A 21455-nucleotide genomic window follows, 5' to 3' on the forward strand; every position below is an offset into this window, starting at 1 on the left:
TATCTGCTCTCGATTTTTATGGCGCATTTAAGGAGTATGAGTATATTCGGTATATTGATACATTTATACTTACCAACACAATAAGTTACAATCTAATGAAACAAGGAATTTTCTAAGTACGATTTTTATTTACAATAATACTATGAAATAAAATTATCATTCGACATGAAACGACAGTAGATAAAAATACTAAAATACTTATTAAAATCACGTTGACAGAGAAAAAGTACCTAAATCTAGTTATGTATGAGTATAATAATATGTACAACAATGTAGGTGATACTTGACAGGTGTTTGTAACTTTTCTTATTTCTGTTGAAAAATGATAAAATAACCACGGCTTGAATAAATGTATCAGAACTTCGTCTGATAAATTCTGCAGGAAAGGGTTAGAGAAATTGAAAGAGTTTAAATGCGGTGTCTGTCTGTTGTAGAACATTTGATCATGAATGATCAATTGGTTATATGGTTAATAGATGGATGCCTATAGATACTAAATAGATTGGAATGTGTATTTTCGTTCACGAGAGAATCTCTAAAACATCACCTGTAAAGCTGAGTCTCCAGCTAAGTTTTAGGACTATGATTAATATTAAATACTTATTTTTATTGTCAAAACATTAGGAAATACTTACTAAATTACGATACATATCTACTAAAATCATAGATCTCGATATGTCACAAAATAACAAACATTCTTAATTTAACGCGATAAAGTATGTTCTAAGTTCTAAGTACTGCAGGATGTATGACAATATAACGCTAACTTCTACTTTTTATTCTATACCTACTATATAGATAGACCGGGACTATTTTACACTTTACTTAAAAAGGCATAATGACTAGTTATTAATATTCAAATTGTTTAAAATCTTTGGTTAAAATGCTGCTATTTTCTGTAAAAGTTTCAAAGTACTCAAGTTCAGTGAGTTCAGAAGTTGACTTGTACTATATTCTAAACGAACATGTTCTAAAATAACGCAGGGTTACTTGTTGTCAATACAAGTTTAGAAGTATGGGAGGATGTGTATGTGAGTTGAAGTTGAAACCAAGTTCAATCTATGTAGCGGGAAAACGTCGGAGTTGAGGACAGTGGCAGAAGTAGTAACGACCATTATGTTCTGGTCTGGGAAGTTCGTAGAGAGCAGCATCTTCTTACACCTGAATGAAACATGCTCGCTATGTAAATGGAGGGTACGCCGTACTAACTACAGTTCCTAATTTTGTCACGCATTAAATAAAAAATGGGTTTCCTGGGTTTAGCCTAGCTTCCTATTCAGCGTAATTATTGAGTTTTATTAAAAGAGGTGGCATTTAAATTCGCCTTGTTTTAAAATCCTTGGTGGAGTCGAATGTATCAGTTGCAGTAGTGGTCTTCGGTGGTGAGGCGGCACAGCTGGCAGTCGACGCGGCAGCACCAGTGGTAGCGGCAGTGGCAGCGCTCCAGCCGGCTCGAGCGGACCGCGCGCCTCCCGCGCCCGCAGCACAGCCGCCCGCACCCGCCCGCCGCACTGCCCAGGCTCGCGTTGCACTTCCTAATACACAAAATTAATCTAAGTACGTGATTTAAAAGACACTTTTGTAAGTAAATTGTTTCAAATCCAGCGGTCTTTTGGTAATATTTTTTAGAAAGATGAAAAAAACATTCATTACTTACTACCAGCTCCATATCATTATAAAATATATATGAAAAAAAAAACAAGTTAATCGTAAGCCGGGATGTGTGTCACACCACTTGCAAGATTCGATGACAGACAAAGAGACATGTGAAAGTAAATAAGCTTATAGATAGAATACATGTCATTCGAATGTATACAGTTTATAGATATTTATCGTTCGTGTTGATTGTACCTGCCGTGCGTGCCGTGCGAGCCAGCAGCAGCGTCGGGCTCGCAGTAGTCGGGGCTGGGCGTGACGTAGCGCAGACGCGGGCGAGCGCGGCGGGCGCGGCGGTGTTGCGGCAGCGGGCCGGCGCGCGCTGTGGCCGCGGCCAGGGCCGCCGCCACGCGCGCCAGCGGCGGCAGCGCGCGCCAGCACGTGCGCACCGAGCACGAACCCGACACGCCGTGACACGTGCACTTGGTCCGCATGCCGCTTGACACCGCCTGTTGGGCTCAAAAGTTGGCTTGGTATAGGGATGGTTTGAGCATTAGTCACCATGGCATACTAGCTCAATCCAGATTGGCGATTTCAGATTCCAACATTCGAATCCATGTTTCCTCACGATGATATCTTCACCTTCTGTCAGTGGTGTCTTATAAAAATTAAGAAAGTACCTACTTACATATAACTTTTGAAAAAGTCACTTTCGTACTTTGCCAATTTTGGGATCGAACCTAAATCTCGTTTATATGAATACATGCAGATAACCGACGATACGTCTCAGCTGTTAAGCTTTCAGGCTGTTTCGGTTCGGCGGAAATAAAACATATTAATAGCAGTAGGACATGTTTAAACAATCAGCAAAGTTAAGAATGCTTCATCAAAGAAAGAAAATAAATACCTTTCGTCCAAATCGCCCGTTCATGAGGTTGGCTGAAGCGATGAGAGGTCGCAGTCGATCGAGCCGTGTTTGTAGGTCTACTTGGGGATCAAACCTCGGGTCGTCAGCCGCCATTCGGTACTCTATATTTCGGTATCTTGAGCCTCTGTCTTCGTATTGATATCTGACAAAAAAAATATTAACGAACATACGGTAAAACGGGGTGTATTGAGTTTCAAGGGGTGAATAGAAAATAGTGTTTTTTAGGGGGTTACATGAATATTTTCTTACATTAAAATGCTTAGACACAGTTACTTTATGAAATACTTGTGAGTTTGCGTATAATCTTTATGTTTTGTCTAGTTAAACGTCCAAATTTTAATAAAAACTCTGTTTCTATCCACCCCAAAAAACCCTCTATTCACCCCGTTTTACGGTATGTAGAATTTTAGGAATTAAAACGTAGGTGTAATTAGAGTCCCGGTACATATCTGCACTGCTCCCAAACATTCCCTGTACATCAACCTTACCAATTATAATAAAGTCTGTAACATGCTAACCTCTGTCTAGATCTGAACCGTTTCCTTGTAGGCCTCCCACGTCGCGGCGACCGCGGCAAACGCTTGCGTCCCCGGCGTCCTTTCTTCTTCGTCTTTGGAGCCACACTAGTGTTCGCTGGCGCTGGTTGATCGTCCACCAGGATAACCACGGGAGGCATAGTGGTGGGTTCTAATGTTGTCGTGGTTGTCGGTGGCTCCGTAGTCGTTGGTTCTTCGATAATATTCTCTATTTTGCCCTCCCGGACGTCTATTTCGTGGGCATCCAAAAATTGTTTTGCGAATCTAAAAATATGAATCATATAATGTAATCAATAATTTTTGAATATGTACTTTGTATTTGTATTCGTGTTTTTGTATTTAATGACTCTGATTTTATACTGTAGGTATACCTTTCAGCCCACTGGTAGTTATCCCCGCATCCGCCCCACTTGAACCGTGCGTGTGGTTCAGCGGGAGTAACCTGCGCCTGCCGCGGCGGTCGCGGCGGGGCGCGAGGTGGGGCTGCGCACGAGCAAGCTGGAAGCGAGCCCGCAGCGCATGCGCGAGCTATGGACCAAGCTAGTGCCGCCGCCGACATAGCGTACACGTACGCCTGCTCGCGAGTGCCTAGAGGAACAAAATGTTACAAACATGAGAATGATTGCTTCAGAAATTTAAAGTTATTTGTAAATAAGGTGTTATAGTTGTGCCGAGAAAAGTGCTCCGCATCCGCGCTTTTCTTGGCGCAATTGAAGACAACCCTATGAATAGAGTATTTAATTTATATCAATGACTAGCTGACACAGCAAACGTTGTTTTGCCGAATTTTTTTTCTAGTTGTACCTATGTATTTTTTATACCACATTATAAAAAAAATAAAAACAAACAATTTCGTACAAAAAATATTTTTTTTTTATTGTGAGCAACCCTTATCACTTTAGGGTATGAAAAATAGATGTTGTTCTATTCTCAGACCTACCCGATATGTATACAAAATTTCATAAAAATCGGTCGAACCGTTTCGGAGGAGTACGGTAACTAACATCGTGACACGGGAATTTTATATATTAGAAGAAGATTATATTTATTCGCCTGCTTTCAAATTCGTAACACTATTTTATTAATTTAAACGTTAAACTTAGGCTACCCAACAAACTCTAACAAATGTAATTTATTTATCGGATTCGGTATAGGGCATTCAACTGTCCTCTATTACCTAATAACTAATAGATCTGATATTGGTATAACGTCATTCCCTGCCTCAGTGCCTCCCCCATTGTGCAAGTACTAGCCCTTTGGCATTTAGAAATGAAATTGAATGCTATATTTCATTATTATAGGGTGCGACCTCAACGGAAGCAATCAGTTGCAAGTGAACGCTTCTATAATTGTACGTTGCAGGGCACATTCAAATGCAAATTACCACGCAGCAAAATGTTTTATTATACAACTCTTTCGAAAATATTAGTACAGTATCTATGTTAGGTAGTAATATTTATATTCTATATTTTTAATTTCGTCACGAATTACATTTAAATTAAATTTTAAAGTCTTCATAAGGCATGATATTATCATCATAATGTAATTTTTACGAAACTAGCATCGAATTTCATAAATTTGTGACCAGATGATGAAAAACGCCGCTGTCCTTCGTTAGAAATTGCTATTCTCAGACCCTCATACAAATCTTACGGATCAGTATTCCCTACAAAGTGAATCGTTTTTAATAATAAACGAAAGCAGAGCGATAAAGCCCGCACGTCCTTAGTAGAGTTAAACAATGGCATCTGACGGGCTTATCACACAACACATCGCCAGCGAAGACCGCGCGTGAGTGCACAGCTCACGGTTATCGCTGAATGACGTCCCTCTCCCCCCCACACCGTCCCCGCGCCACCCCCGCACCCTGCACGCTTGATTCATGCGTGTAATTAAATCTTTTGTCCGTCTCGCTGTACCTCGACCCTAAGCCCACACTACTGATCGTATTGTAAGACGAGCTTTCGATCGTCTTTCTAATTTAACAGTATAAAGATAACTTTCATGGTTTTCAGAAGAAAAGGTTTTTCTCATCAATAAGGATTCGCAAGATTGATTCATATTGTTAACTTAGTTAATTTCTTGGCATAATAGCCTCAAGGGCTTGTTAGCAGAAGCAGCTAGGTACATTTGAAAAAAAATTTTTTTAGTGTATGTATGTTTCTACTATGAAATAACTACATAGTGTCTGCTGAAAGGTTTTTGTGTATTGAATTGAAAACTTAAATTGCTTATTTTTAGGTCTAGGTAGTCTGCTACCTGGAAATTTATGAAATTGCGGCAGTTAAAAATAGCCGGATTAATTTCATTTAGACGTAAATCTTTTTTGACGAGCTGAGCTGCAATACAACCTTTAACCTACTTTAAAGTGGCAGAGTAAAGTCGAGTGGCATTTGTTACAGACTGGATAAAAGTATAATCTATACTAATATATATAGCTGAAGAGTTTGTTTGTTTGAACGCGCTAATCTCAAGAACTACTGGTCCAAATTGAAAAATTATTTTTGTGTTGAATAGACCGTTAGGATAATAGACCAAAAGGGGGTTTTAAAGGGGACAAAACGTAGCCTCCATCCTTTCAACTATCTTCACATATAAAATTTCGTCCATTCCTCGTTCCGGTTTGCCGTGAAAGAACGCAGGCACACAAACACACTTTCCCATTTATAATTATTATATATCTAATTAAGGATGGTTTTCTCAATGCTGCTGTTTTCTAAGCAACTTATTGATTACAGTGATATGATTGTTCACCCTGTATAGTCTGTATATTGTCAAGTACGAAATGACTGCATGAAAAAACCCAATCATGACATATAGGGTTACTTCCTCGCTGTAATCTTCGTGATGAAGTAGGTTAAAAAATGTCGTAACGTCGCAAAATAATGCGTGTCTACCGGTATATTTTTCATGTGTAAAGGGAAATGACTCAAAACAATAATAATATCAAATATTTGCAATGCCGTGACGCCGGCGGTAGGCACTACCTGTCACGTCGAACATGAACTACAAATGACGCGTATAATGTACTGCCGAGACGAAGTCACTTGTTTATGCAGATGTTTTGCGATTTGATTTACCTCGGAAATTAATGGCCCTGTCTATTGGGAAAATGGATTGAAATATTTTTTATTGTACATTATAGATTAACATCAGTGATATTAATTACAGAGTATCTACGGATACAGGTTAGGAGTACAATTAAGGTCTTATCGATAGCGTGGGATATAATCCAAATAACGTTTAGCAAAACCTAACACATAACATGTGACGACTCTAGCTAGAAACAAAACATTCATTAGACCCGTAGGTATTCATTTAATCCTTCACCGGCTACACTTATGTGACCTTATGCGTAATATTTAAGCTTCGCAGAATTGTCGGTGCGATGTTTATTTAATCATACTTCCCCGTGTGGTGTACAGTTCTTTTATCATCACATGGTAATTAACTTTATTAATTTTAGAATCACAAAGCTAATATTATGATTATACGGTCTTGAAATATCTAACTATGCCCCGGTCTGAAAGAAAAGTTATTCTTTGTTCATTGCCGCTAACTTTATTCGCTTCGTAAAACTTTTAATTAAAATGTATCAAGCCGGGAGCACTCCAAAGATTCCTAACGATTTTGTTTGTAGCCGACAACGTTCCGTGTCAATTAATTTCCTAAAGTGGGCAGACGGACGCCGAAATGGTGACCAAAAACAATGCTCCGTATTTCGCAGTAGTCCGCCCTCGGCATCCGGCCCGCGCTCGCTGCCAACTACACAATGTCGCCGACCATGCTAAAACTAGAAAAAACTTCCCCATTGTTTGTCTTCTTTTCTATTCCTAACTTTTAGATAGTTGTTTTTTCACCGTCTCTTTTGGAACACTGATTGTAGAGAGCGGCGCAAAAAGAAATTGGATAGCGTTAAAACAGACTGAAAACTCGTTCTGTTACGGACATTGATAAAGTATTGAGTAGCCAAAGGCAATTGCTAGCCTTTGACCGCAATTCCTATACGTAGTGGGTTCAGACGTGTTTTTTTCTAATATTAGATCAATATTTACCTACTTACTATGCAGTCACGTCACGCTACCGCTACGAGACAAGCGTGCTGTGCCGTCGGCCTACGTTTAAAGAGTTTCGTGCCGGCATTAACTTATGGAGACATCGCGTGACGTCTTCGGTTATTTAATAAGATTCCTTCTGTGGCATACTGCTTCGATCGGCATCGGTACGATTGCTCCTTCCATTATTTATTGACACGGTTTGTTAGAGACTAATTAACAACAGTGCATTTAAATATATTTTGAAAATGAACAATAGGATCCTTTAAAATTAATTACCCGAGAAGTGATAAATATGTCCATGTGACATGTAAATAAAAAGAATGCTCGAAGCGGAACGGGTTCCGTGCACCGTCGTCGCTGAAAGAAAGGGCGCTGTCGTCACGCCGGCCGCGCTCGTACAATAGGTCCACCGTGATTTAAAAGACTCGACAAACTTGACTCGCTTTCCTTTAATTAGTGATAAAAGTTGCAACCTTATTGTAAATATGATAAAAAGGGTCATCATGTTTAAACAGCATGCAGCGCAGTTTTTGTTACAGAATGAGCAGGTTTTATACATAAAGAGTAATTAACGTAGCCATGTAATGAAATGACGAAGAATAATAGGAACATGCTGTATCTGAATCGGTGTGAAATGGTTATCAAAATTTTGATTAAAAATCGTGTGATTAGAAGATGTTGGTACTCAACTACTTACCAGTGAGCAGGTCGGGCGTGAACCTAGGCGCCAGCTCAATGGAGGAGCAGTTCCAGCGCTCGCCGGCGTGCGCGGCGCGGCAGGCGGCGCGGGCGAGCCGCGCGGCACCCGCCACGTGCGGCATGGCGGCGGGCTGGCGCCGGCACGCGCGCGACTGCTGGCTCCATAGCCAACCAGCGCGCCGGGCCTCCAGGCATTCGCTCTCCGTCCAGTTGCCCTCGCTCTCATGCAATGCTCTGCATCAAAATCAAATTAACCAATGTTATGGGCTTACGCAGTGTAACTATTGTTAATCATAATATTATAGTTGATATTTATAACGTGGGTTAAGCCGCTTTGTTATAATGGGACATTGTTATGATAAATGAAACATCCATCGAATCTGTTTTGAAAATGTTTTATTCTAATGAGAAACAATTATTTTAGGTCTATAATAATAATTATAACTTAATGGCAGTGAGTAAATACGTATAACAATAAGTGCAAAACAGTGACTATTATTTGGGTATTTTTTTATCATAGTCTACACAAGACGAAGACCCGTCACCGCGTCTCGCTGATTCTGGCCGTTGTCCACGTTGGAATGCTTCACACATCTCATATAAATAGTTTGGAAGAAAATCCGATCCTTCACCCTCTCTACGCCGTAGCACGTGGTATGCCTCACGTAGCGTAGGTTTCGGTGCAAGTCGTAGCTCTAGCTCTACGGCAGTCGGAAAATGAGCAGCCAAGGAGTAAACTATTTCTAAGTCGGAGGGTGGCGGCGTCAGGTGCCTATAATTGGACACTTTATGCAGAAAATACTCTGACATACTGGAGCGAGGATTCCCCTCATCATATTTCCCCAATTTCATGTCGTATAATACTGCCTTTTGCCTATCAGGGCCCCAGAATTCTTGTTCAAAAGCTGAATAGAAGCTTTCCACATCTTTGAATTCACTTCTAAAACAGCGAGCCCACATTAACGGTACTCCTTCTAAGCACGACACGATGAATGGTAGCTGTTTTTCCTCTGCCATTTTTAATTCGGATATGTAGTACTTAATATTCTCCAAAAAATCCATGGGGTGCGTATCTCCAGCATCATCGAAGTGCGGTCTTTTATTAATAGACGCAATAATCCAATCACTCAGATTTTCCGATGACAAGTATATGTCAGGTTTATTTTTGTCCCGTCTCTCTTCGTCAATTTCGACAATTTTGGGTCTGTTGTCCTGTCGCGACCCGGACGGTTTATCGAACACATTTTCGGCTTTTCCTAAATTAGGCAGTGACATGTGACTGCGAAGTCTAGACGATGGCATGGGCAGGCTTTGAAAAACATCTTCCTGGCTAGAAAAGCGAACTCCGAACCCCAATGTAGTGGGCTTGTGAATGGAGCCACTGTACATGGAGCTGCTGTACAGGATGTCATCTTTCTTCGGACGTTCTTCAGTTTTCTTTTCTTTTGTGACAGAGGAAGATATTTTGTCAACCATCTCTGAAAGGTTTGTTACTGAAGATTTAATTTGACGTAAATCAACGAACAAACTCATCGTGAAACTCAGCAACCACTATATATGCTTCAATACAGCCATTTTCTAGTTTCAAGTATCATTCGTATTGGTACTCATAAACTGAAACAAAATGAAATATTTGAGTCAACAACCAAAAAAATTAATTTTCATTAACCTTTCGAACTCTGTATAGAAACAGTGTTTATGCTAGGCAAACTAATATGCAATTGAATAAAACAAATTGCTTACTCACATTAAAATTAATAAAATCTCTGTAAAGCGTCCACTTTATTATCTACCACTAGTATCTACATACTTGTTACTATAGATTCTGTACACAATCATGGCTGCCAATCACGGATCAGCGTTCATTATTGTATTTTTAACTCTCATGGATATGTTGATTGATGATTCCTTTCCACAAACAGAAAGCGCTGCGGTAGTGTGTCGAACACGAGCTATTGTGTACAGAAGCCATAAGAGTTAACCAAGTGAAACTGTTGTGTTGCCGAGTGCCCCCGAGAGGGTGGCAATCCGTCACTGTTAGCGCACCATTGCGCCGGCTAACTCAACACGTAGTTGTATGTGCAGATAACGATCGCTAACTGAATTTACCATTGCATTTAGAGGAAAGCTTTAAATAAAAAGTTTATCTAATACGCTTATAACAATGTCTTAGTGTGTGCTTTTTAATATCGTTCATATTTATCTATGCGTTATAAAAGTGTTGTCTTGTAGGCGGCTAATGCGTGCGTAGCAAAGTTCGTAGCAAGAGGAGCTTACGTGCGGCGGCGGCGGGCGGGCAGTCCGTACTACCCGCCGACGGCGAGGGATGCGGCAGGCGTACTTGCCGCTTTTTATATACAGTTAACGTTACAATAACTGGGTTATCGCAGACGGCATATTAAATTTCATTGACGTTTCGTCGTGCCTGCCAAGGACACGCGTTGCCGATGTTTCCGTTTTCAATATTATAAGGGGAGCTCGCTTTGTTCTACTATCTAGGTTGAGTTTATACCATAGTTTTGAAACTAACTGAATAAGGCAACCTCGTAAATAAGTATTATTCGTAAACTTAAACGCTAAAAAAGTTATAAAACGACTATATCTTAAGTATTAATTATAATAGTGAGTTTCACTACGTGAAGACCGTGTTTTAACTGAGGTCATTACAAATGCATTATTTCCGCAACCGACCCCTCACCGTTGGTCGGTTGCACATTTAGGTATCCCTATATGTAGAACCAAGCGTACAATAATAACACATGTATATTATTAACTACCTTAAACATGCACGTATACGTGTTATTTGTAAATATCCATAGGTATATTTATTATATAAATACTTGCATATAAACTAAAAAAAGCAAGAACGCCGGACCCCAGAGGTTTAGGATCTTTAATTACAAATAAAGTCTGCGAAGAAGTAAACGTATGTTTAGCGTAACTTCTGGCAGCTTGGATCTTGGCCTATAGCTATCTTCAAGTCAAAATCTGTTAGCAGGACCTAGCGCAGGTTCTATTTCTTCCCTACTGTCGCAATATAGAGGTTTTGCATGCGTGTAACGGGCCTCTAACGTACATACATATATAACTCTTACTGACGAGCCAAAGTTTTTGCATAAAGCTAAAAAGGCTTATTTATATTTGTTTAGTATCCCTCGGAAAGGCAATACCCGTGTAATGTGGTAGGGACAGCGCACGCGACGTCAGCACTCACGGAGGAGCTGCCTGACGGCTGACGCACGTCACTCGCGCCGCATGCAACTACCTGACTTTAATAGCAACTGCAAACTTGGGAACAGCTACGCAGCACGCATCCGTAGAATAGCGCAGCACCAATTGAGTCCGGACATCGAGTCACGGTGCTGCGAGCCCGAAGCTTCCGTAATCGCACTATTATGGTTAATTCATGTGGAATGTAATTGTTCGGGTTGTTGGACGCGGTGCCGGGAACATTATCGCATTCGTCACGCCGCGCACGTGTACGTTTGATCTAATAAAATAATTCCCGTATCGAATTTTACGCGCCTATCTCGATCTGGTAGACAAAGAACCGCGCGAGGGGCAGAGGGTTTCGCTTTGTCATAACTGGTCGTCGGCACAAAAGACCACCCAGCATTTTTTGGGTAGATCTCTTTGTGTTGTTTATGTAGATAAAATGGGCCGTCAAGTTACAATGTAATTTTTCTAATACCAAAAAGGGTCATATGTCTGCGCAATAACAGAACTACACTGTTATTAAAAATGGCTAAAATTACAATTCACAAGTTTTTGAATAGGTAGTTATAGTAATAGGGTAGATCGGGTGGTACATCTGCATATAATATAAACGTGTTTTCAATTTCCTGCCGGTAGACAATGTAAAAATATGTAGGGGCACCATAAGCAAGAAAAATGCGTTATTTGCGTAAACGACGAAACGATGTGTAGGCATGCAAAATTGTGAAAATAAACATTTTAAAGTGTCATCTAAAACACGCGTTAAAGTAAAAAAACCCGTTAGGGGCGCAATACAGCTGACGCGGGTGCAGCGCGGCATCGGGACAGGCGCTGATTCCGCTTTAATGATGATTAAATGCTGTATGATTGTCGTGGCGTGTGTACCGCCAGCCGCCAGCCGCCCTGCGGCCGGCGCGCCTGCATCCACAATGTTGCCGAACTTTAAAGGAAAGTTTAGCTCAATCAAAGTTCAAAATGCGTATTTAATTGATGCCAAATAGGTAGATAATCTTTGTAACCGTTTATAATCACACAACAATAAGATGTCATATAGCTACATAACTAATTATTTACATCTCTGTCAACTATATTTTAAATTATTTATCTTAATGACTCACCTGTCTGTTGATTGCCGCCCCTTCAAATTTAAAACGAAATTTGTTATGGCAATGTACGCAATTGTCAAATCATCCTCGAACCCACATCCTGTAATTGCGCGGACTATACCTACTATCGAATCAACAAATACGAAATGTCACCGAAGGATCACAATTTGTTATAATCAAGATTCTGGATTCTTTGCCTCCCGGTCTACATCTTCTGCCGCGCTCCATTACACACGGGACAATGATGCCCTAATTATGAGCCATTCGACACACGCACTCACATAGAAAGTGCCTAATAAGTGATTATTATTTGTAATCAAGACCAATTTCGTACATGTGTGCATACAAATGAAAATTTGCAAAATTTAATATCAGTATGAAATTCACGTTTGAGAATAGTAATAGCGCATTAACGTGGAGGATATATCACAAATGTTTAAATGGATATCGTATGGTAAGGCTGGTTTAATTGCGTTATTCAACGAACTTTTATGCCAAGCACGTGTCAGAAAATCCCATTGGATTTAATGTAGGTAGGTACCTAAGTGGCCATCAAGTAGGAAGCCGGTATAATTGAAACAAATGCAGGGATTACTCGACAAATTGTCCAATACAATGGCTATTTGTTTAAGTCACCGCGCTGAAAGAAACAATTGTTTCATTTTGATACATGTAAGTAGCATGACGCTTCACACTGTCTTTGGTTAAAGTTGTGTGATAAGTGTGGAGTAGAGTAGTTAAGGACTTTGGATTCTCTTCTTTGATGTTCAATCTGAATTTTGGTACACTCATTATAGATATGAACGGCAGAACTGGCGCTGAACAACACGCTCACGTTCGTAAACAAAACAAGATTGAAGTTGAACACTTTTTAAGTGTCAATATAAACCGAGTCCATAAATAAAGGTATAAGCCTTAACAGCCAGTTAATAGCCAAACATTATTGGATATTCTGAGACGTATTTCGACATTCATTCAGAAACTGCAGCTGCGTTATTTTAGTCATGTGAGGATGTGGTCGGATGAGTAAAAAGGTAAAAAACAGCCGATAAATCTTGTCAAGTAATCCTGCAAGAGAAATGAAGCAGATTATAACAAGTGATTTTTTGCAAGCTGTGAAAGGGAACGAAGTGAGGAGACGTGCCTTATCTTTATAGCGAAATGCTTGTGGCACGCTGGACAAAACGACATATTAAATTTGTGATAGCTCGTTATACCGATGTAGGATTTTATCATTACGAATACCCGCTTGTGCATTTTACGATTTTTTGTTTTGCTTATGTGGGGTTTACGCCTAAGTACGGATATAATTCATGTTTCATACATATGTAGGTAAATATAAGCAAGCAGGTCCATATAGAAAGTAATTATGGACATTGTAATTTGGGAAATTATAAGTAATACCTTGAATCTATTAAAAAATGAGAATGTGTTATTTGAAAATAAAGGAAAACTCCGAAAACTTTAAAACTATTGAACATACAAATGTGATGAATAAAGTCGGAAAATGGCATCTAGAGCGGTGAGCTGGGCGGGCGGGCGCGGGAAGTACGCGCGTGAGTCAACCGCGCCAGACAGAGTGCCGCACCGCGCCCCGCGCCTCGCCCCGACTCTCGGCTATGTAAGCGCTAATTACCGATATTGCCACCTCTACCTATGACTTTGTTACTTCCACGCTCTTCATCTTATATGTGCCTTTGTAGGGTGTTTGTAACTAATAAGTGTTGAAGCGATTTTTTGACATACTTTTTATCTTAATTGTTTTTATGTCGGTAGATTTTATTAAACCGTTCCGTTTACGACTGTTCTCAGTCTATTATACTACCTACAAGTAAAAAAGAAGTATTTTGTTATCAGATAAATTTCTCACAACTTCAAAAATACGTAATAGAGATCCACGTTCTATGTATCAATTTTTGTTTCTTAGGAATGTACATTAAACCATTCAAATTCAGTTCTTATGGTTCAAAATATACCGCAGCGACTTCAATTGATTAATGAAGCATACATCAAAAAGGTTGCCGTCGATACGGCCGAACAAGAAATGTGTGACAAAAATAAAAGGCGAACAAATGCGTGGCGGTGAGGATGTCGGTAATTTATGAATTTGTCAGGACAAACTGAACATCGTCTGCGGTGTAAATAAAGAGCGCCGCGGCGTGGATAAATTTGTGTCAGATCAAATGAATCGTGCACACCACGATTTGTTGCACTTATTGCCGGCTCCGCCTTCGACGGCCAGCTAAAACAATCACTCGCGATGTCCAGGAATTAAATCGTTTGTTCTTCACTAAGATAAATTAGCACAACTTTAATGTACCTACCACCCGATAGGAGTGATGAACAATATCTATTTCCAACGATCAAAGTGTATTTAAAGCGCCCTTCAGTATATTTAAAGATGTATTTAATTTACCTCCTCTTGAGGTGAACTTAGCTTGTTAGTATCTTCAACGAAGCTAAAGCAAATTTTGTGATACAACCGGGATCCTACTCAATACTGAAAGTTGCGAACTTCACTGACTGCACAAAGTTAAGCTTCTATGAAGCCCCTCACATTTCAGTTAGGTAGGTATTTCGTGCCCCGGTCTCCCGGCCTTTGTAAGCTTTCGTGAAAGTTGGCAGATTTAGTTTTAGAGATATTAATAATACAAGTACAAGCAATAGGTTGTTTCTACCTTCCTGTCATGTAGCAGGGTAATATTTCAAATTTTGATAAATTTCTGCGGTTTTTTGAGGTATATCGCCGTAAAGCATAATTCTGGTCTTTTTTAGTTGGTTAAAAGTAAAAACAAATGTTACTCCTAATCGCTACAAAAAAACTCTGTGCAAAGTTTCATGACGATTGGTTAAGTATTTTTGTCATGAAAGCCTAACAAGCAAATTATTACATTCAAATTAGACACTAGCTGTGGCCCGCGGGCCTGCTAGTACTAATTGAAAATGTTCCCACGGCACCATCAATTGGGATAAAAACTGTGTTATTCTTGGTTACAAACTATCTGTGTGCCAAATTTCATCTAAATCGGTTCGGTTTTTTCGTGAAAGAGGAACAAACATATAGAGAGCAACTTATAAGCTTTTGCGTTTATAATATTAGTAGGATAGAATCAGAAATCGTCAAATTCCAAATGTTATTAGAAAATGCTTTATGCAAGCAAGAATCGAACCTGCGGCAATTACTTCGCTTAAAGCTTACCATACATCTATCCATCGTCAAAAACTTTCACATGGATATAATATTTATATAATACTCGTAAAAGGTACATAGGTGTGCTAACTTTAGGGTAAGGTATTCTTTACCAGCATTTTGAAAAACTTCTACTTTCATTTGACATCATATTAACTTTTTATGAAGAAAATAAAATGTAAGTTATATGTGTCCAACTCGTGCAATAAAATAAATCTTTCACTAAGTGGCTCATATTTTACCTTCGTCCGCACTCGCAAGCATACGTCGTCGGCTATACGTAACGCTAAAGGGGAATTCAATAAAAATCACAATCGTAAAAACTAAGACGGCAGCCATATAAAAATACCTAAGAAAGCATTAAGAGCCGTCCCCTAATAATAGGTCCCGCCAGATGCACGGGACGGCCGACTGGAAAAGTCACAGTGGGAACTCGAGCGAGGGAAATTATTTTTTTCGGTCTGCCACACACGGCCCTTGCTAACTCAGCGAAAGCTAAGCCCGCTCCGACCGCTCCTCTCACCGGAATCACTGCACGTCGACATTTTACTGTTAAACTTTGGATATCAAAGTAATGTGGAAATATAAAAATAGATTACACGACCGTTGGAAACGTTCCCGGAAATATTTAAACTTGCCGAAGTCTCAAATATTAGAAACTGTAAAATATGAGGTATCTGTGCAGGAGTGGGCACATTTTTATAATCCAGCTTAATGCTGCTGCAAAAAACCAATCTAAGACTATTGTCTTGGAACTACATAATTTTAACCGCAGTTAGCAACTTCGTATGAAAGGTTTTATGGTGTGTAATAAGCATTATTTACCTACCTATTGTAAGTCAGATAACGTGAAATAGGCTAAAGTAAATTGGTAATAATAACATAATATAAGTCACCCATGAAATTTTGTGACCGCTCCACTCTTAAAACTTGATTTTTATTTTCTACTCTCTGTCCTAGCAAACCTTTGCCATAACCTTTGCCTTTTGCCATAAAAATGAGTTCTAGGGAGTAAAAAAATAGAGCTATGAAAAAGAATATTTCCATTCTCAGACCTAACTATAACCAATATGCACACAAAATTTCATAAGAATCGGTCGAGCCGTGTCGGAGGAGTTCAATTTCGTACACTGCGACATGCGATTTTTATATATGAGATGTTTTTTTTTAAATAACATAAAAAAATATGGCATCAGTAAAATTTTAATAAAAATTTAGTTAGGGAGATTGTCATCAACATTTTTAAGAGTTCGTCAAGAACAAAAAAACCCTTTTTGATTAAAAACTTCACGATATTATCTTGTTACGCCTATTATAAATCATTTTTAAAAAGGATCAATTTCCCTTATGAGTAAGTACTCTAAACGAATGTAGATTTAAAACTTTCTGTAGAATCTTTTAATGACGCCATTAAAGATTTCTGACCCAAAAACACATGAATGTAAATAAAGTACTTTAAGTACTACTAGAGGCTTAGAATTTTTTTTCTGTTCCCTATCAACGATATTGTCATCTTTGATGCGTCGTAGGTGTACGAAAACCTTTTCAACTTAACTTTTAGAAGTTTATCGTAAACAAACATCAATAAAGAAATTAATAAATATAATGTACACCCTTATTTCATACATATCAAATTGTACGAGGCACCGGAGCCGGAGGACATTAACTAAGCAATTTACATAAATACCATCACAACCGTAATATTGAAATAATTACATAGAGCTACTGCCGAAAATTGTGTTCGTACTAAAGCTCACATTTCCCGGGATATTACCGAGTGTAATCTCGGGGGCGAATAATTGCGGGTTGCAACTGAACAACGCTGCTCATTAGTGCAATGTTCAATTAGGGAGCGTCGATGGACGGGGCGAACCGACCCGTTACAACCGCTTTAAATCCTTTGGATGTTTCAAATGGTACAATAACATTGTTATTTCGTACCGTTTTGTACTGTTGTGATGGTTGTATTGATTAATTCGCGTTAAGCACTCGATAATTATGTTGAACTCGTAATGGTTGCGACTTTGTTGTTTGATTTGCGTAATGTCAGTTATTGTATACCTGGCAGTTTATATAGCTATGTCTAATTTTTTACAGAACCTACGTTGAGTAGTTGTATATAATACGATTTAAAAAGTAAACGAATAAGGGGCTCTACAGTGTAAGTATTCACTGTTCGAAAGCGTAACTGCTTCTAAGAAAAGAAAAAGAAATCATTATAGTGTATGTTTTGAAAAATCCATTATAGTTACATTCTGCATACACAAACAATAATTTCTAATTTTATAACAAAAAGGCTATAGAACACTAGGTGGAATGTCTCAAAAGTTGACGGGACAATTTGTAAATTTCAACGAGTAAATTTGTATAACCTCTGAGAGATATAATTTGTATCGGGGTATAATTTTAATAAATATTGTTTAATTGACTATTAGATTTTGTGATTGCTTCATCTAAGTGTAGCACTAAAAAAACGTTTCTTTTGGGAAAATTAGATATTTTTTTCAGTTTGGGACAACATACTGTGTTTACGCACTCTAGCTTTAAAATAATTAAGATACTAACGGTTGACCAATCAGCAAACATAATGTATTTAGAGTTTGAATACTTTGAATAGAGCGCCGCAGGGTTCAATGCATATGCAATAAATTGGGTATCGTATTTCTAAAGTTTCTCATTGATTATAGCGGAATTAGTATATCAATTTAATACAAGCCATAGAAGGGTTAATAATATAAATGTATGGGAAAGTAGATATTAAGGGCAGCTTTCGGCAGCAACAGAAGTCGCTTAGCTGATTTATTAATTTATTCTGATTATCTAGCAAGTACCTTCTACTTATTTTTTTTCAATGACATGTAGAATTTGGTGTTACAAAATTTTAATCAAAAGGCGTTAATTATAGATTATTGCAATTAACTCCTTGTTTTATGTGGTGCCAGTCATGAGGCAGATTAAATAAAAAAAAAATAATTACAAAATTTAAAAAATCGCTCGTATATTTTGTAAATAGACAAGCGATCTTCCCAGCTTCGCACAATTGCAATGCTTATGTTACCTATCTACAATATTTCTTTAGAGACAATGTTCATAGCCAACGCGGCCGCAAGTGACGCAAGTGACGGTGTTATTGAATTTCAGTATATATAATTTATTTCGATAAGCTGAATCCTTATATTACTTACTTCACGAGCAAGCATAGTTTTTGAACAAATTTTGAACAAATATCAAAATAATAGTTATAGTGACACAAACTTAAAAGATAGACAATATATTATGCTGTCAAAGACTTTTGTGTACACCTTTTTAAGGTATACAAAATTGTAGAACATTATATAATTGATCTGTCTTGTATGCAAGTACTTACTTACTGCGTAAAAAATGTAAAAAATTAGAACTTCTAAAATTATTTAAGTTCTCTACTATAGATACTATAGGTTCATGTATGCATTAGAACCTTTTTCTTGAATCACTCTATGAATTAAAAACCGCATCAGAATCTGTAGCGTAGTTTTAAAGATTAAAGCAAGAGTGATAACACAACGAAACGCTTTGATTGATTGTATACAGTTCTTGGAAAAATCTAAGTATGTACTTATATGTTAACCAACTTCTGTAAGTGAGCGCATCAAATGAATGCATAATCATTTTCATAACAAGTACCTAATTTTCTGGAGGTAGTGTGTGGTGATGATTGACGCATGACACACCAGAACATATCATGGCAAAGGCATTCCCAATGTGAATAACGTTTAAATTGCGCTCACTTTATTTTGTTTGAGGTAAATTTCATATTTCGATTTATACGGTAGTAATTAATTGGAATCAAAGTTATTTTATCATCAAAGCTGAGCTTACAATTATATTACACTTAAAACGTACAATTACTGCACGGCGCAGTGAAGTATCTAAAATCAATAATTAGCGTAGGTTTTTGTAATTACAAAATTATTGCACCTGAGCACATTGAAATGAGTAATGACCATACGACTACTTATTTTTTGCTTTGTTTTTCGGTGACCACACAACATCATTAAAAAAGGAAGTTTTTTTTAAACCAAAGATCAGTTTATTTATTTGTCTAATAGTAAGGTGTTAGTTATTTATTTATTTAAAATACCTGAATATTTTAAAAGGCTTTTCTCAGTATTAAATATAACTTTATTGACTTATCAACGTTTTTCTTCATTAAACATTAACAGTTAGGTACACACAAAAAGGTATAAAAAAGATTCGTTCAACATTACTTAATTGGACCGATTAAATTCGAATCTTGTTTTGATAATCAATTGGATTGTTTGGGTAAAAGACACGAGCAAATTTGTTATAAGCGGCTCCTGTTTGTTTTCGTAAGCATGCAATTATTAAATACATATCATTATGTCGGCGCATTACCGTATATTTTCAGGACTTGACAATGAACGAATGAAATTTAAATACTAGGTATTTAATAAAAAAAATACTTACAGCCATCGTATCGCCTTCGTAGACTTCGGTAAAAACACAAAGAACAAAATGAACACAACAAAAGAACGCATCACAAAATAAAATCGATCACTACATTACATGACATTGACTTCAACTTTTACATTAAAATAAAACAATGTTGCGAAAGATCGCGATTTTTGGCGGGAAAATGGTGCGTGTCGCGAGAGAGCCAGATGAGAAGCGAGCGTAGCGAGATGAGCGCTCCCTAGCTGCGACTGCGACAGAATGCACGACTGCGACCACCTCTGCCGCTCTCGACCAGTGGTCAGGCAGACAAAACGCGCCGCCGCGACCGGCAACTACGTCACAGAATAAAAAGCCCATGCTACAGATGCGACGCTCACTATTCGTCTCTATTTTTTATGAAGTCATTATTTTCTTGTTCTAGTACATTAAATTAATTAAGACATACTTAAATTTATTTACATGTGTAATTGGGGCAACTATGTATCTAAAAAGTGCCCACGTTGCAATATCCTGCAGATGTATTATTTAATTTAAACCATTTTAATTTTTTCACACTCAGTGAGGGCGCATTCTCTTAGGCATAAATATGAAGCTAGGTTCCCTGGACGTGGTGCGCGATGAATCGGGCGGGCGGGCGGACACGCGCTCCCCACGCAAGCGGTACAACCCACTTATCAATTCAGTCGAGTGGGCATTCATTCATTGTGAAGCATTGTGCCTATTATGCGCGGATTCGGTGCTTATTTACCCGTTCACATGCCACTAGAGTAGTCGTAACAGTAACCCATCTTGGAGCACTATTACTTTTTATCATTTAAACTGCCTTCTGCTTCAGATAACTAAAATTGCCGCGATCTTTAAGCTATAAAAGAAACCGCAATAAAACATCGCGCTAGATTATTTTTACTACCTATTATGATAATTCGAGATTTTTTATGCTTTTACTTTTATTATAATAACATAAATAGGTAACAGCGCTGTTATTAGGGTATTATATGTTATTATAAATTTATCCAAAAAATCTTATATTCTATTAAGAAAGTAAATAAAAGAAACTTAAGTTTCAGCGTGGTTTAGTGAATAAAATATCATTTTGTATCTTCTGTACTAAAAATATTATGTAATCCCTCATTATCGTAGACCTGCACTAGGGTTTATTTTGTAAAAACACAAAAAAAATTAAAGCATCCCTTTCCAAAAATATTCGCGATGTCCGAACGAGTTATGTCATACATCTGTAGGTACATCCAACTAGGAAATTAAGAGCCAGTTTATTTTTTTAATCATATATTTATATCGACTATTTTTACATACATAATAAAATAAATTTGAAATAATAGTAACACACTACTTATACACTAACTCCAAATTATAATACATTGGGCACCCAAAGTAAGCCTTAGATATATGCGTTTAAGTAAATAACATCAATTGACAATCCATATAATTATTTATAGTTATGTAAATATTCCATTTATGCGTAGAACTATTTAAACAAAGTATTGATAATAAGGCTATGGTGTAAGAATCAAATTCATGGTAGAAAAATTACACCGAATATAATTATAAAATTAATCATCTAGGGACCTTATTTATGAAGTTGATAGTAAGAATTCTTGATTTCACTTGGAGATGTTACACCTATTGAAGACAATGCGAGTCATACAATAC

General features: G+C 37.9%; 1 protein-coding gene across 1 annotated transcript; it reads right to left on the reverse strand.

The window, feature by feature from the left end:
- Positions 1–25: 25 nt before the first annotated feature.
- Positions 26–21365, reverse strand: LOC113492733 (protein Wnt-11-like). Its single transcript, XM_026870364.1, has 7 exons — positions 19797–21365; positions 7816–8051; positions 3432–3648; positions 3043–3324; positions 2504–2666; positions 1852–2105; positions 26–1535 (listed from the first exon to the last, which is right to left on the reverse strand). Exons 1-7 carry the CDS (start codon positions 19865–19867, stop codon positions 1358–1360), a joined length of 1401 nt encoding a protein of 466 aa, XP_026726165.1. The 5' UTR covers positions 19868–21365; the 3' UTR covers positions 26–1357.
- Positions 21366–21455: the final 90 nt, after the last annotated feature.

The sequence above is a fragment of the Trichoplusia ni genome, chromosome 4 (genome assembly GCF_003590095.1).
Source record: "Trichoplusia ni isolate ovarian cell line Hi5 chromosome 4, tn1, whole genome shotgun sequence".
Lineage (NCBI taxonomy): Eukaryota > Metazoa > Arthropoda > Insecta > Lepidoptera > Noctuidae > Trichoplusia > Trichoplusia ni.